Raw genomic sequence first — 15,439 nt, forward strand, 5'->3', positions numbered from 1 at the left:
TGAGAGAAAAATGTCTTGTGTGCACACAGGGTGGGGTCATCTCATCAGGAGAAAGAATTTGGAGGTTGCTTGGTAATGCTGATTATTTTGAGAGAGGAATTATGTTCTTGGATAATTCCATCTATTGCAGTCACTTCAGGCAGGCTTTGGAGAAAATGAGCCTCCAAACTCTGGCTGCATCACCCAGCATTAATTTCTAGTTACAGAGGGATTTAAACAAAGAAGCAATCATGCTTTGCTTAGGGAAAAAATTGCTTGTCCAGCTTTGTTGGGCTGAAATGTGTGTGACCCCACTGGGTCAGCGTTTAGGGAGTGAACTTGAAACCCCTGAGACAGAATGAAGAGAATTTCCATAAGGAACATTATCACTGAATGAAGAGAATTTGCATAAGGAACTTTATCTCTTCCCTCCTGCTCCAGGGAGGCTCACACCCAGCAGTCCAGCCTGAATTTTAACATAGTTAAAAAATAAAACAAGCTGTGCTTTTGATATGTTGCACGTTGATGTTTTATAGTTTGTCTCTTTGTACAAGAAGGTGAGGTTGTAGAAAGGTGAGCTTAAAGTTTTGGAGGAAAAACATGAACTTTTGCCTAAAAGTAGGGCATCAGTTGGCTTTCTTGGAAAGAAAGGCCATTGCAGTGTCTTAGTTACAACAACCCAGCTTGGTATACATCATCTGCAAGATTTTGTTGTCTCAGTGGTAATTTTTGAGGCAACAGAGCTCGTTTTTGCTTTTTTCTTGGCTCAGTTTCCACAGCATTTTTGCTTTTAAGTATTTTTAGTTCCACATCCCGCTGACGTTGAAGTGTTTGGTTATCCCTCTGTGGCTCTGCAAGCATTAGGCTGTCCCTGTAAATAGATGTTCCATCCTCAGATCCCTTTCCACTCCCGAGTTATAAAGACACTGTCTTGTATTCCAGGAAGGAACTCGGGATTATTGCCCCACAGGGATGATAGGTAAGTGTATCGATCCCAACCGGATGAATTTTGGACCCACCAAAATTGTGTCAACACCAAACAATTAAAGGGGAGGTTTATTCTCTTTACTTCCTGTCCTGGTTTTATAGACTATTTGGCTACATCTGAATCAACCTCAACACCAAGTTTCTCCAAAAGGCAGCATTTCCTTACGTGGGACAAGATCCTTGCATTTATTCTCCCAAACCACTGGCGTGTTTAGTTGTTGGAAGTGAGCAGTGTTGTTGTGGAGCTGGTTTTAATTAGGTTGACACTTGGTGAGAAGTGCAGCTGTTTGAAGGAGCACTCACCCTCTGGACACATGGCCTGTCCCTCCCAGGGGACTGCAGGCAGCTGCAGTGGGTGCAGGTGGCCCTGCAGGAGGGACAATGAGCTCAGTTCTCTCACACACCCTGCAGTGAGCAGCTGGGGAAGGCTGATCCCACAACTTCTTGTGCTGCTGCTGATGTCTTTAGTTGTGGTTTTTTACCTCTAGGATTTTAATCTTGAAGGCCTGGTAGGGCCCCACTTCTGATGATGTCCAGTCCTGACAGTCAGCAGAGTAATAATTAATAATAATTAACAGACAGAAGGTGGCAAATGTAGAAAGAAAACTTCTGCAGCTAAGAAGGAGCTTGGGTGGTGAAGCTGAACCCAGTGTGTATCTCTAGAAGTGTTCAGGGCCAGGTTGGACAGGACTTGGAGCAACCTGGGATAGTGCAGGGTGTCCCTGCCCATGGCAGGGGTGGAACAAGATAATCTTTAGATCTTTTCTAAGCCAAACCAGTCTGTGATTGTTGTGCTGCTCTCTTGCAGATGCACAATGTCCTGACCCTTGGCAGCTGCCAGTCCTAGAACACTCTGGACTCAGTGGGAATGTGTCCTTAAGGCATTGCACCTGTGAGGGCTCCTTATTGCTTTGAGGTTTTGGCATGAAGATAAAAACCTCGTGTTAGATTTGTGTGCAGAGGAGTGTGAGCCCCTTGTCTGGGTTGTGTCCCTGTCAGATAAACCTGGATGTGCAGGGCCCAGCACCTGAGGCAGCCTGCAGAGTTATGGTTGGAATTACCTTGTGTGTAAGTTCTGTAGCATTTACAGCTTTACTGTGGGGGGGTTTTAACAATCCCAGAACTTGGAGAATCTCCCAGCATCACCTCCTTCTGCTCATGAGGGCTCGAGCTGTTTACTGAGTGACTGACCCAACAGAATGAAAACATTCCCTTCTGCCTTGCCTGTGAAAAACAGATGTGTTCTGAGTGAACCTGTGCCAGGTTCCCTGGGAGAACACAAACCAGGGAAAATAGCTGAAATGCAGATTTTATGTAGCTGGTTTTTCTCCTAAGTGTGTGGTGTTTTGGAGGTGTAGGTGATTAATTCTGCCTGGATTCTCTTTGTAAAATGGCAAAGGGAGTGTATTCCATAAAGTTCTTTGGGAAAGAGGGTGGAACTCAGAACTGAAGGTAGAGATGTGATGTGCAGTTCTCTTTGTGCCCTAATTAGCTGCATCTTTGCTTCTCATGCTGAGAGGGAGGGATCTGTTCAAGCACAATAAAATTACCAAGACAGTCACTGCTGGGGTTGAGGGATACTCTGAATGCAAACCCTGAACTTTGTGTTTAGGGGAGACTTGAGATCCCCAAAACCTTGGGCCTCCAAGCATGGCTTGAATGGAGAAGGCTGAGGAGGGAATCCCTGAGGTACTTGGTGGTACAGGGGAGGTTCTTCTGCTCCAGAATTGCTTTGCCCTCAGAAAACCACCAGTTATCAATAAAGGGGCTGCAGGAGAACTGGAGAGGGACTTTGGACAAGGGCATGGAGTGAGAAAACAAAAGAGAATGGATTTAACTGAAAAGGGAGTAGGTTTGGGTTAGAGATGATGAGGAAATTCTCCCCAGTGAGGGTGGGCAGGCCCTGGCACAGGGTGCCCAGAGCAGCTGTGGCTGCCCCTGGATCCCTGGCAGTGCCCAAGGCCAGGCTGGACACTGGGACACCCTGGGACAGTGGGAGGTGTCACTGCCATGGCAGAGGGTGGCACTGGGTGATCTCTAAGGTCCCTTCCAACCCAACCCTGTCTATATTTTTCCTAACCCACCTAAGAAAAATATTGATTTCTTCCAAGGAGGAAATTAAGATGAAATAAAGCAGCATTTGCAGGCCATTTCCCTCTGTTCTTTTCACTTCATTTATAAGCGTGCAAAGAATGTTGATGACCAAAGATAAGTCAGCCTTGTGTTCCCCCTTCAGGAAAATGATCAAGGTTCCCATCCTTTGAGCTTCTGTTTCATGGTGTTGTTCACTCCCAAAAGCTTTTGGGGCAAAGAATCAAGCAGACATCAAAAAGTTCAGAAAGCAAGAAATCTGCTGGCACAGAATGAAAAGTACATTATTATTATTATTATTATTATTATTTTATTTAATGTGTGTTGGCAGAGAGACATGAGAACAATGGAAGGGAGGAGGGGGCTCTGATGTCCTGGGTGCTGCCTCCTGCCTGCAGCCCCAGAGGTGGATTTGCTTTGACCCATCTCAGTGTGAGGTTTGCCATGAAAGTCTCACATCTGCAGGTCTGATGACAGAGCTTTTGTCTTGTGAGAGTAACAGGGTGCTCTCTCTGCTCTGCACTTTTAGGCAAAGAATGTGTCTCAGTGGGCCTCAGTTCAGTGATGCTGTGTGGCTTTGTCAGCTTAAATGGAGAAAATCCAAAAATCCATTTACTGCTGGTCCTGAGCCTGCACAGCTCTGCACCCCTGCTGGGTTCTGGGGAAGTCTTACCTGGTACCATCTCATCAGCACAGTCTGGGCTGTGCTGAGTTTTCTCATGGCCCTGAGGCTGCCACAGCTCCAGGAGTGCTTGGACAGAGCTCCCAGGGTGGGATTGTTGGGGTGTCTGTGCAGGGCCAGGGCTGGCACTGGAGGATCCTTGGGACATCCTGTGATGATCCAGTGATTTTCCTGCTGCAGCAGTTCCTGACTCCTGCTCACCCCCCTGGATTTTCCCCCTTTGCTGAGCCTGGGCTGGGCTCTCAGGAGCTTTCCAGCAGTGCTGTGGTGCAGCTGGTTTAAGCTGATTTGTGAGAATTGGGAGGTGCTGGTGGTGTTTGCCAGTTTGGCCTCTCCTGAGGCACGCAGGGATTGAGAGATAATCCAGCACTGTGGCTCTCTGTGCTGCAGATTTGATACCAGACCTGCTCTTTAGGAACTCAATTTGCACTCCTGTGGAAATGCAGAGACAGTTTTGGAATTTTGTTAGGAAAACTTCAAATACAATTCTTTGTTCCAAAGCTGAGGGGGGGTGGCAGCTATTAATAGAGCCCAGGAAGGCTGGAGGTAGTGAACTGCTGCCTACAGCATGTGGAAATGTGGAGAAATTTTATGTAAGTGCTGGTGATATGTGTCTCTGCTGGTCACTGCAGTGTAGCCCTTGTGACTGCTGAAGTAATAAACCAGCAGAATATTCCTTGGCTTTATGGTCCCCATGATCCTGCAGTTGGAAAGGGTCTTACTGCTTGGATAAACTGCTGTTTCCTCAGAAAATACACTTCCCAGGGAGAAAAATGCCCTTTAATTTTGAAATCTTGTAATAACATGAAGCATGTGTTTGATTTGATACAGGTTTCGCTCTAATCCTGTTGAAAAATCATTGTCTTGCTAAGCACAATGGGAAGACTTAAAAAGGGAGGATTCACCCCAAAAGGATGAGTTCTCCTTGTGGAAGGGAGAAGCTCCCTTAGGATGGCTGAGTGGCTGTGTTAAATCCTTGTTGGAATTTCTCCATGGTGCTGGGGAAGGGGCACTTCCATGCACCTCCAGCCTCACTCCCACCCACACATTTGGTGTGGTCCAAAAAGTCATTTAGTGGTTTTTGGGGGATTAGAATAACACTCTCCTCAGGATTAGATGGAAATTTCTTTAGTGTAAGCTGAGCTCAAATATCTGTTTAGTTCACATGATTTCCTGGGCAGGCTGAGACCTGGCAGTGTGTGAGCAGCATTTCAGTGCTCCTTGTGCTCCCTTCACCTGGTGAAATTGTCTTTGGATTGCTCCTTCCCAGTCAGGACTGGGGAACAGGGTGGGCATGGCTGTAGTGAGCTGGTTATCCACTCTGAGGGGGTGAATCCCTGGATTTGAAACAGTAAAGGAAGAGTTACAGGTTATTTTAAAAAGTTCTGGCTATTTTTCCTTCCTGCAGCAGGTTGTTCTTACAGATGAGCAGTGTGGGCTCCTGTTTTCCCCCTTTCCCTCCCCCAGGATGCATTTAGGGAAGGTAATGCTCTCCAGCCGGGTCTCTGGCACACCTGGAGTCATTTCTGGTTATAGATCTGTTGGTTTAGGTCAGTCTGAGAAGCTGAGCTGTGTTCTGTTCAGTATTTTGCATTTCCAAGGAGCTGGCACAGTGCATTTGAGAGCTTTTCTATCCTGTATTTTTCTAGCAAGACTCTTTTTCCTCCTGACTCCTGTGTGACACAAAGAAACTCAGCCTTGAGATCTCTTGGTCCTTTGAAAACCAGACCAACTCTTCCCCAATTTTAGAAGTACCAAATTTCAGCAGTGTTGACACCAGGGCCAGTGGTTTGTCAGCCTCAAGGGCCCAGGTTTGGGTGCAGCTGGGAGTTGCTGTGGTGCATATTCTGGATTCCAGTGCTTTGGGGTAGTTCATTTGCTTCACACCTCTAAATTTGAAGTGCTGAGAGTGGGAGGTTTGGGGGAGCAGAGACACACAAAGGTCAGCATTTAATAATGGGAATTCAATTCTGTCTGCATTCAAATCACCATGTAATGGAGGCAGGAGAGCCTGGGGGCAGCTGCATGTCCCCAACAGCTCTGAGCCCAGTTTGTGTCCTGGGGGTGATCAGGACCATGCCTGGGGCACAGGGGGCTCTGAGTGCACCATTGCACCTTCCTCTGGGGAGGAAAAGGTCACAGTTCATGGCTGGTGTAAATAGCTGGGTCATACTTTTTTCCAAATGGGTGAGTGATCTGGAGACTTGGCATCAGCCCCCATTAAATAGTTTTGTCAGCTGTTGGTGGCTGTAACTTCAGACACACTTTCAAAATCAGCATGAAAAAGCTGATAGCATTGCTCAGTCCATCTAGTTGGTTTTTTTTTTTTTTTTCCTTCCTCTTGGAAAAAAAATTTCCTCCTCAACATTTAACATACACCACAAAACCCTTGAGCCCTTTACTTGTCCTGGTGAAAGTAGCTCTGCTGTTCCAGGTGGGATCATGGCTGTGTCCGTGCGTGTCCGTGTGTCCCTGCTGCAGACCCTGGCTCCTCCCGTGCCCCTGCTCTGTAGAGTAGCTGGCACACTCCCCCACAGCTCTCTAGTCATGCTTGCTTGTTGGTTTTTTGGTTTTTTTTCTCTCTTCCACTCTTGTTATATTTTTACTTTCTTTTTTTCTTTGTGATGTGACGTTTTCAGCTGATGTATTGAAAGCAAACCCTTCTAATTTGGGAGTCCAGATCACAAGAGTGAGTTTCTTTCTACTGGTGTCTGTAGTTGTATCTTTTTTGTGTGTCCTCCCCTCTGATTTTGGTAACAATCAACCACATTTAGTAAATACAATTAGGTAAGAGAATCCTCTGTCTTGTCCAATCTCTCCCTTTTTCACAAAGCAATGTTCCCTTTACATTGGGGCAGCTTAATTACTCAAATTTGAGCTTTGGGTTGGTTTCCAGCTCCACTGTTTCTGTGTGTGGCAGCCTGACTCTGCTCCAGGAAAGAGGCAGAGTCAGCCAGCCAGAAGTATTTAGAATTCACCAGTGATTTGTACATCCTGTACAAGAATTGTTCCAAAGTGACTCCTGCTCTGAGCCTCGTTAGTCTCCCAGGCCCTGCATGAAATGCCTGAAAAACATGAAACTTTTTCCAAAAGCTGAGTACAGGATGCATTCTCGAACTGGGCCCTTTGAAAGGGTTTTGAATTGTGCACTTTAAAAAAAACAATGAGTCCCTTTAGCATGGTAGAGGTCTGTCTTTGTTGCTTTCTGTTACTAAAACTTCTGTAGAGCACTCTAAATAAATGTTGTGAATATCCACATATATTCCAAGAAAAACCAGCAGCCTCTTCTCCTAGTGCTCTGAGACAAGGACTTTCCAAAATGTTCTGAAGTCTTGGACATTTATTTTCTATTAGAAATGGCTACCTAGGTTTCCTCAGTGAATATTAGGATGTTTGAAATTCCTTGGGATTGGGTTTGCTCCCTCATGATAAGATTCTGGGGAACTTGGTGCTTCTGCCCCCACAAAGTACTCAACCCCAAGAGACCCTTCTGCCTTTAGAGCAGTTTGTTTCTTGACCCTCTCAGAACTACTGTCAGGAAAACAAGTAACTGGTTGTGGTGTATGTTGTACTCTGGGTTTGCTGATGAAATGATTTGCATGGGATTTTTGGCTCCTTCTCCAATGTAATGGTACATTGCTTTTGTCAGATGTCATTCCTGGGTAGCTCTGGCACCAGCTAATCCCTCCTGTCCTTTGGCCCATGCTTTTGACTCGTGTCATGCACTGTTTGTCAAGTACATCTGCACGCTGCAAGAGCAGCAGAGTAAACAGTCCTTCTTCTTTTCCCTTTTTCCTTCCAGAATTTGCTTGTTGCTTTGAAATCAGCTTTGTTGTCCATGCTAAAGAAAACCAGTAGTGTTGATTGGAAAGGGGTTTATACAGAACTTGAAGTCATAGCCAAAAGTGACCACCAGTTGTCTTTTCCTTCAGCTGCTGGGAGGATGGCAGTGCTCCATGGGGTTTGTTGAGCTAAGATGCTCTTGCTCCATCCTGGCTCAAGAAATGTCCCTGGGGAGGGGCTTGACACCGCAATTTCCAGTGCTACAGCAAAGAGCTGCTCTTGGACAAACCACAAACAGCTTTGATCTGATCCATCCCTGCTTTCTTTTGCCTCAGAGGTTGAAAGATCTCAAGCAGAGGGAATTTGCTCGCAATGTGTCGTCGAGATCCCGGAAGGATGAGAGGAAGCAGGAGAAGGCCCTGCGGCGCCTGCACGAGCTGGCAGAGCAGAGGAGGCAGCCTGAGTGGTGAGTCTGGGGGTCCCCAGCACCCCTGGGCTGGGCTGGGCTGGCATTCCTGCTCTGGGATACTGCACGGGCTTTGAGGGCAAAGCTTCACACTGCTCTGCTTTTGGTAGGAGTGAATTCACTAAACTGATCATGCAGAGCATCCCCAAATTGCTTTATCCAGCAATACATTTTCTTCAGTAATTTACTGTTATTAAAAACTTTGAGTGGCTGTCTAATGATATTTTAATGCATATGTCTGGGTGCAGGATTGTCTTCAGTGAGGGATGGATCCTGCTGCAGAGGGACAGGGACAGCAGTAAGCTGTGTTTTCTCTCTCCCCTGTTCCAGTGCTCCTGGAAGTGGGCCCATGTTCAGGACCACCACGGTGGCTGTGGATGAGGAAGGCGGAGACGACGATGACTCCGCAGCCAACAGCGGCTCCTTCGTCCAGGGCACAGAGATGACCACGGACAGAGGCTTCCTGAACACTGGGCAAGGCACTGTGGTGCCAGGCCAGGCATCACAGGGGGCACAGGCCATCAGCTTTGGCATTAAGGGCTCTCTGGGAACTCCCCTGCAGAAGATTGGGGTGTCCTTTTCCTTTGCCAAGAAGACCCCAGTGAAGCTGGAGACCATCGCTTCTGTTTTCAAGGACCACGTGGACGAATCCAGTTCTGGAGATGGGGCAAAAGGTGATGAGAGGGGGTCCTCAGAGGGTGGCAGCCTGCAGAAGTCTGGGGAGGGTGAAGGCACCAATAATTCTGATGGCAAGGGGGAGGACGATGACCAGCACGACAAGGACAGCGGGGCTCTGGCCAGCACCTTATCCAAACTGAAGAAGATGAGGCGAGAAGATGGACCAACAGCTGTGGAACCAGAATATTACCACTACATCCCCCCTGCCCACTGTAAAGTAAAGCCCAACTTTCAATTCCTGCTTTTCATGAAGGCTACTGAGCAAACGGAAGCGGAAAATGCGAACAAAAAAAACGCGCACGAAGCGAAGAAGGGGAGTTCCCCCAAACCCAAACCCAGCAAGCACACGGAAAAGGCTGCCGAGAGCACGGGGCAGCAGAAGGAACAGAGTACTACTGAAACTGCAGCCCAGCAGGGCAAAACAGAACGAGAAGACATCCCAGAGAATGAAAACACACAGGAGAGCAAGCATCTTCCAGAGAGCAATCCCCCTGAGCCAGACACTGCTAAAGAAGCTCCTCCTCCTGCCTCGGGCTGCAGAGATGGCTCTGAGGGACCAAAGCACCCCACAGGACCTTTTTTTCCTGTTCTGAGTAAGGATGAGAGCACGACACTGCAGTGGCCTTCAGAGCTGCTCATCTTCACCAAAGCTGAGCCCTCTGTGTCCTACAGCTGCAACCCCCTGTACTTTGACTTCAAGCTCTCCCGTAACAAGGATGCAAAAGGGAAAGGGGCAGAGAAATCCAAGGATCCAGGGGGGCTTTGTAAGGACAACGCTCAGAGCACAGAACCTGGTGAGGTGAGCAAAGCCAAGGAGGCTGAAAGTGTAGAGAACAGTTCTGCTCAAAAAATGGAAAACAAACCCCAGAGCAAGCAGGAGTCCGGTCTGGGGAGCGTCGGTAAGGGAGAGGGGGAGGACAGCGGTAAGAGTGTAACGGGGAAGAGTAAATCTGGAAGATCCCATAAACACAAAAAGAAAAAGAAGCACAAAAAGTCCAGCAGACACAAACGCAAACACAAGGAGGAAGCTGAGGAGAAGGCCCGGAAAGCTGAGCTGGGGGAAGAGAAACCCAAGAAACGGAAAAGGCACAGGCACAAAAAAGGTAAATCCTCCCTTTCAACTGAGTCAGACCGGGCACTGAAACCTGAACTGTCTGAAGACTGCAGCCATTTCCAGAAGAAAAAGCGATGCTCCCAGGAGTCCCAGAGGAAATCCCTGTCTGCCGAGGAGGGAAGCAGCACTAAAAAAGAGGACGGGGGTAACTCCTGCCAAGAGCACGGCAGCAAAAGGCACAAGGCTGAGCTGCAGCAGGTGCCTGGAGCGAGGCGGCGCTGCCCGGCTCTGTCCCAGCCCCGCAGCGGCTGCCGGAGCCGGCAGAGCAGCGGTGACGACGACAGCGACGAGGGCTCCCCTGGCAAGCACTGCCACCAGAAGTCCCCGTCGCGGTACAGCGATGACGACTACGAGTCGGGCAGCGAGCACTCGCGCAGCCGCTCCCGCTCGGGCCGCAGGCGCTCCTCACACAGGTCCTACTCCAGCAGCTCGGAGGCCTCCTCGGGCCACAGCCGCTACAGCCGCCACAGGAGCTACTCGGACGACAGCTACAGCGACTACAGCGACCGCTCCCGCTGCCACTCCAAGCGCTCCCAGGACTCCGAGGACGACTCCGACTACAACGGCTCCAACCACCGCTCCAAGCGGCGCAAATACTCCTCGTCGGAAGATGACTACAGCTCGAGCAGGAGCAGGTCCAGGAGTCGGAGCAGGAGCAGAAGCCACCCTCGGGGCAGGTCGAGATCGAGGAGCCGGGGCAGGAGCCGCAGCAGCAGCTGCAGCCGCAGCCGGAGCAAGAGGAGGAGCCGCAGCGGGACCGGGCGCAGCTGGAAGCGCAGCCGCAGCTACAGCCGGGACCGCAGCCGCAGCACCCGCAGCCACTCGCAGCGGTCCCTGTCACGGAAGGGCTCGCGGGGCCACGAGAGCCCCGAGGAGAGAAGGTCTGGCAGAAGGGACTTCATTCGGTCCAAGATCTATCGCTCACAGTCTCCTCACTATTTCCGGACGGGCCGAGGCGAAGCGGCGCCGCCCAAGAAGGAGGATGGCAAAGGAGAGGATCTGAAAGGATCTGGCTCCCTGTCCCAGAACAGCAGTGGCTCTGGCATGGGACGGGCCTCGGAGGGGGACTGCAGTCCTGAGGAGAGGAACTCCGTCACTGCAAAGCTGCTCTTGGAAAAGGTGCAGTCCAGGAAGGTTGAGAAGAAGCCCTGTGTTGCTGATGAGATGCTGTCAGGGGCAAACAAAGTGGGCATAAAGCTCAAAGATCCTCCCCAGGGCTACTTTGGCCCCAAACTGCCTCCTTCCTTAGGCAACAAACCGGTTCTGCCCTTAATTGGGAAGTTGCCAACCATTCGGAAACCAAACTCCAAAAGATATGAGGAGTCTGGCTTGGAGAGGGGTGAGGAGCAGGAGCTGTCAGATGCTGAGGATGGTTCCCAAGGCATGGAGGAGGGTCAGCTGGCCGGCCAGTCTCTCCTGGAAGATGTGGTGATGGTAATTCAGGACAAGCCTCTGGATGAGCAGAAACGTGATGAAGCCTCTGTGGAGATGCCATCCCTTCCCCTGGACACGCCAGCGCTCCCTGAGTGCTTTGGCTCCAGAGATCTGGTCATGCCACACAACTTCCTCTCGGATCCGAGCGACGGTGATGGGCTGGAGCCTATGGATGGGGGCAACCAGACAGTCCCAGTGGAAACCAGTATGATGCCCTTAGTTCCAGATGTTGAGCACTTTCCTGGCTATGTGCCTCAGAGCGGGGAGCCCAGCATGGAAGGAGATCGGGAGGGGGGAGAAGATTCCTCTCTAGCCCCGCTGGAGAGCCAGCCCATCACCTTCACGCCCGAGGAGATGGAGAAGTACAGCAAGCTGCAGCAGGCGGCCCAGCAGCACATCCAGCAGCAGCTGCTGGCCAAGCAAGTGAAGGCTTTCCCCACCTCGGCCGCCCTGGCTCCGGCCGCCCCTGCCCTCCAGCCCATCCACATCCAGCAGCCGGCAGCAGCCTCGGCCACGTCCATCACGACGGTGCAGCACGCCATCCTGCAGCACCACGCTGCTGCTGCTGCTGCCGCCATCGGCATCCACCCCCATCCCCACCCACAGCCCCTCGCTCAGGTCCACCACATCCCCCAGCCACACCTGACACCCATCTCCCTGTCCCACCTGACCCACTCCATTATTCCGGGTCATCCCGCCACGTTCCTGGCCAGCCACCCCATCCACATCATTCCGGCGTCCGCCATCCACCCCGGCCCCTTCACCTTCCACCCCGTCCCTCACGCTCTGTACCCGACCCTCCTGGCTCCCAGGCCAGCAGCTGCTGCTGCTGCCACAGCCCTGCACCTCCACCCTCTGCTGCACCCCATTTTCTCAGGACAGGACTTGCAGCATCCACCCAGCCACGGCACATGAAGGACACAATGAAGGAACCTCGGAGGAAGGAGAGTATTTGGCGTTTTGGGAAGGGGTTGGAGTTGAGCCAGCGGGCAGGTGAGGCCTGAGCATTTCCTTTCACTCTTGAGCAGCCAAAGAAGCCGGGGGCTCGAGGGCTGGGCAGGTGGCTGCACCCCAGGGAAGTCTCACTCCAGCTCCTCCATGCACACAGCAGCACTGCTCCAGAGGAACCATTTCACCTTTACAACAGTGAGACACTTGAAAAGGCTTTTTTTCCCCCCTGGATTCTTACACTTGGTCATCTTCCTTCTGCCACCTTGTATGTGATAAATGAGGTTTCATCCACACTAAAGAATCTCTAAAAAATCCTTTTAATGAGGTCATCTAATTCAAATAGCATGATTGAGCCCGGCTTGTAATCGGTCATGGACCATCGGGCACTGCCGGCTGTGGAGGGGCTGGAGGCCTCAGCTTTCAGCATTGCAGGAGGTTCCTTGGCCCCTGTCTCTGCACATGTGGGTTTTTCTTGGTGTGAGCAGCAAAGGTGGAAGTAAGATCTTAGTGTAAAGAGGAGGAGGAGCTCTGTGTGTGTGCCCAGAGCTCCCTTCCTTCCCCATCCTGCATCCACGTTCTCCTGCGCCAGGACCGTGCCTGGATATCCCAGACTGGAGAGAGGCTCTGGGGCTGGGATTCCAGTCTGGGCTTTGACCACTCTTCTCCTGAAAGGGGGAAAAAAATCACTTTGAATTCCATCTTCTGTGGGGTTGGGAAAGAGGCACTGGGATGGGAGAGAGAAGGCAAATCCTTTAGGAATTGAAGCAATACAGAGGACGGGGGAGCGCGGCCTGGATGTAAAACGTGTTCTTTCCTCTGTAACACTGATGGTTTCTTTATTAATTTATAGGATTTTTTTTAATGTAAAGAATTGCACTGAACTCTGTAAACAAAGATGCTGCTTTTTGTAGCTCCTATCAAAGGTTACATTTGTAGTATATCGCAATAATATTTTTTACAGCCAGTTCTTAGTGGTACTTGTTCTGGTGGCTTCTGTGTAAATATGTTTGCTGTAGGTGACCCAAGACACTTGTAAAGGTTCAATTTATAGTTTCAGCTAGATGCAGAACAGCTAAGCATGTATATTTTATCAAGCTCATGTATTTTTGAAGTTTTTATGTAGTATAAAATGTAAAAACAAACAAAATCTTCATTTAGAATTTTGCAAAAGAAAAAAAAATCAACAGGTGAGACTTGGGCGAGGTGAGGGTTTGGGGGTAGCAGTGACTCTGGCAGGTTCTGTGTTCCTCCCTGCCATAGGAATGGGCACTGGAGCAGCCTGGGGAGCAGCAGGAATTCAGGGTGCTCCCAGAGAATAGGAGCCCTTTTTTCCTTTCCTTTTCCCCCTCTTTGGAAGCAGTAATGTGGAGCCTTGGGACTGCTCCCAGCCCACACAGAGGGTTACCCCAGCTTAGTCCATAAGGGATTTCCCAGTTCTCCCAGCATCACCCAGCTCAGGTGACACTGCAGGTGTCACAGCCCTTGGGCCACCACGGCTGGAGGGAGGGATTTCCGAGCAGTGTGGGGATGTGGTGACATCCCTGTCCCATTCCCCATCCTCATCCTCTTCCCTGGAGTGCAGCACGAGGCCAGGCAGAGTCAAAGGATCAAACCCCCCTGAGCTCCCTCACCGTGTAAATGAGAATTGGAGCAGGTCAGAGTGACAGCAGTCACAAAAAAGGGACTCAATTTCCTGTAAATACCAGACAATTCAGTGTTACTGTCAGAGCTGAGCTTCATAGGGCCCATCTGTGCCCTGGCCCCACTGCACTGTGGGCAGGGATTGTTTTTGGACTTCAGGATAGCGCTAAAATGATTAACCTGTCATTACTTACAAGCATAAACAGACTGTATTTAACTTTGTCACATAAGATATATATATAAATATATATATATGCTGTAAAATGAGGGAAAAAAACCTTTCTAATAAACCAATGATTTGTGGAAAAAGAAATGTGATGCTGTGTGGTGGTGGGGAGCTACTGTGCAGAGCACCAGTCTCTCTTTTCCTGGTTTGATTAAAGGAAAAAAATCCACCCCCCTGCATGCCAGCGGGACTGAGAGATCCAGGGTGCCACCTGCCCTAGGGATGGTGCAGCAGTGCTGAAAGAAACGGGAAATGCAGTAATTGGACAGAAGAAAGGGTTGTAATTGCCCTCAGGGGCTCTGGGGTGGGGTCCAGCTGGGTTCAGATGCTGCAGCGAGCTGGGGACGAGACCTCCCGAGGAGGAGCAGCTGCCCCTGAGTCCGGTGTCCTCTCCTGGAGCTGCTCCGGGCTCAGCTGAACCCTTCCCACCCCCGCGGAGCTGTGCCACGGCTTTGGGCAAATCCCACTCTGTTCCAGCCGCAGCTGCTCCACAGGGCTGGAACAGGGGCCAAGGTGCCCTGCAGGGACCCCCTGTGTCCCCCAAACCCCCCGAGTCCCTGCCCTGTCCTGCTTCCCACTGCAGCTGGGAGAAAAGCCCCGTTCCACAGGGGCCGGCGCCCAGGGAGCTGCTCCGGGGCCTCTCCCGGCCACGGGCCCTGGGCGGGCACCAAGAGCCCCCGGGGCAGCCTGACTGTCCTTAATTAACGAAGTTTAAATTAATTCTGTAGATGGGTTCCGGGCTGGGCTGAGCTCTGTGGCTGTCCCAGGCCTGGCTGAGGGCACAGGGAACAGGGCCCCTTGTCAGATCCATTGCCCTGCACAGCCCTGGCAGGGTTTGGGGTGTCCCTGCCCTGGGTTAGGGGGCACTGTGGGGGTGATGCCCGGTGCGGGCGGGCTCGGTGCTGTCAGCTCCATCCGGCTGCCGAGGGCAGACCGGGGCCGATGGAGGGGCCCTGTGCCCGCTGTCCTTCCCGCTCGCCACATTTCCGCTGGTGGGGGCTGCCTGCGCCCCGAAATAGCCACCCCGAGATGCCCATCCCGGAACAGCCAGCCCGAGACTGGCACCCTCCGGGCGATAGGCTCAGGCTGCTGTGGCCGTGTCCCCCACCCTGTCACCGTGTCCCTCACCGTGTCCCCCACCCTGTCACCGTGTCCCCCACCCTGTCACCGTGTCCCCCACCCTGTCACCGTGTCTCCCGATGGTGGCACTGCCACCTCCCGTTCCCCGCCCTGCTCCAGCCACATCCGTCTCCCCCGCACCTCTCCGGCTCCCCGCAGGAGCGGATACGCGTCCGGGGGGGCCCTTCCTGCGCTCCCCATTCCTGCCGGGCCCGGCCCCGGCTGCGTCCCCCGAGATAAGCCCGGGACACCCCGGGACAGCGGCTGTGGCCCCATTTTGGGGTGACG

At 51.4% G+C, this 15,439-nt stretch overlaps 1 protein-coding gene across 4 annotated transcripts in view; it reads left to right on the plus strand.

The window, feature by feature from the left end:
• Positions 1–14,119, plus strand: part of GPATCH8 (G-patch domain containing 8) — a 57,325-nt gene extending 43,206 nt beyond the window's left edge. For all 4 annotated transcript variants that reach the window (XM_063178676.1, XM_063178678.1, XM_063178677.1 and 1 more), the window contains 2 exons: positions 7,858–7,988; positions 8,319–14,119. In XM_063178676.1, the coding sequence (XP_063034746.1) occupies positions 7,858–7,988; positions 8,319–12,129 (3,942 nt within the window). In that variant the 3' untranslated portion in view covers positions 12,130–14,119. The remainder of the gene's footprint in view (positions 1–7,857; positions 7,989–8,318) is intronic.
• Positions 14,120–15,439: the final 1,320 nt, after the last annotated feature.

The sequence above is a fragment of the Melospiza melodia genome, chromosome 30, assembly GCF_035770615.1.
Source record: "Melospiza melodia melodia isolate bMelMel2 chromosome 30, bMelMel2.pri, whole genome shotgun sequence".
Classification (NCBI taxonomy): domain Eukaryota; kingdom Metazoa; phylum Chordata; class Aves; order Passeriformes; family Passerellidae; genus Melospiza; species Melospiza melodia.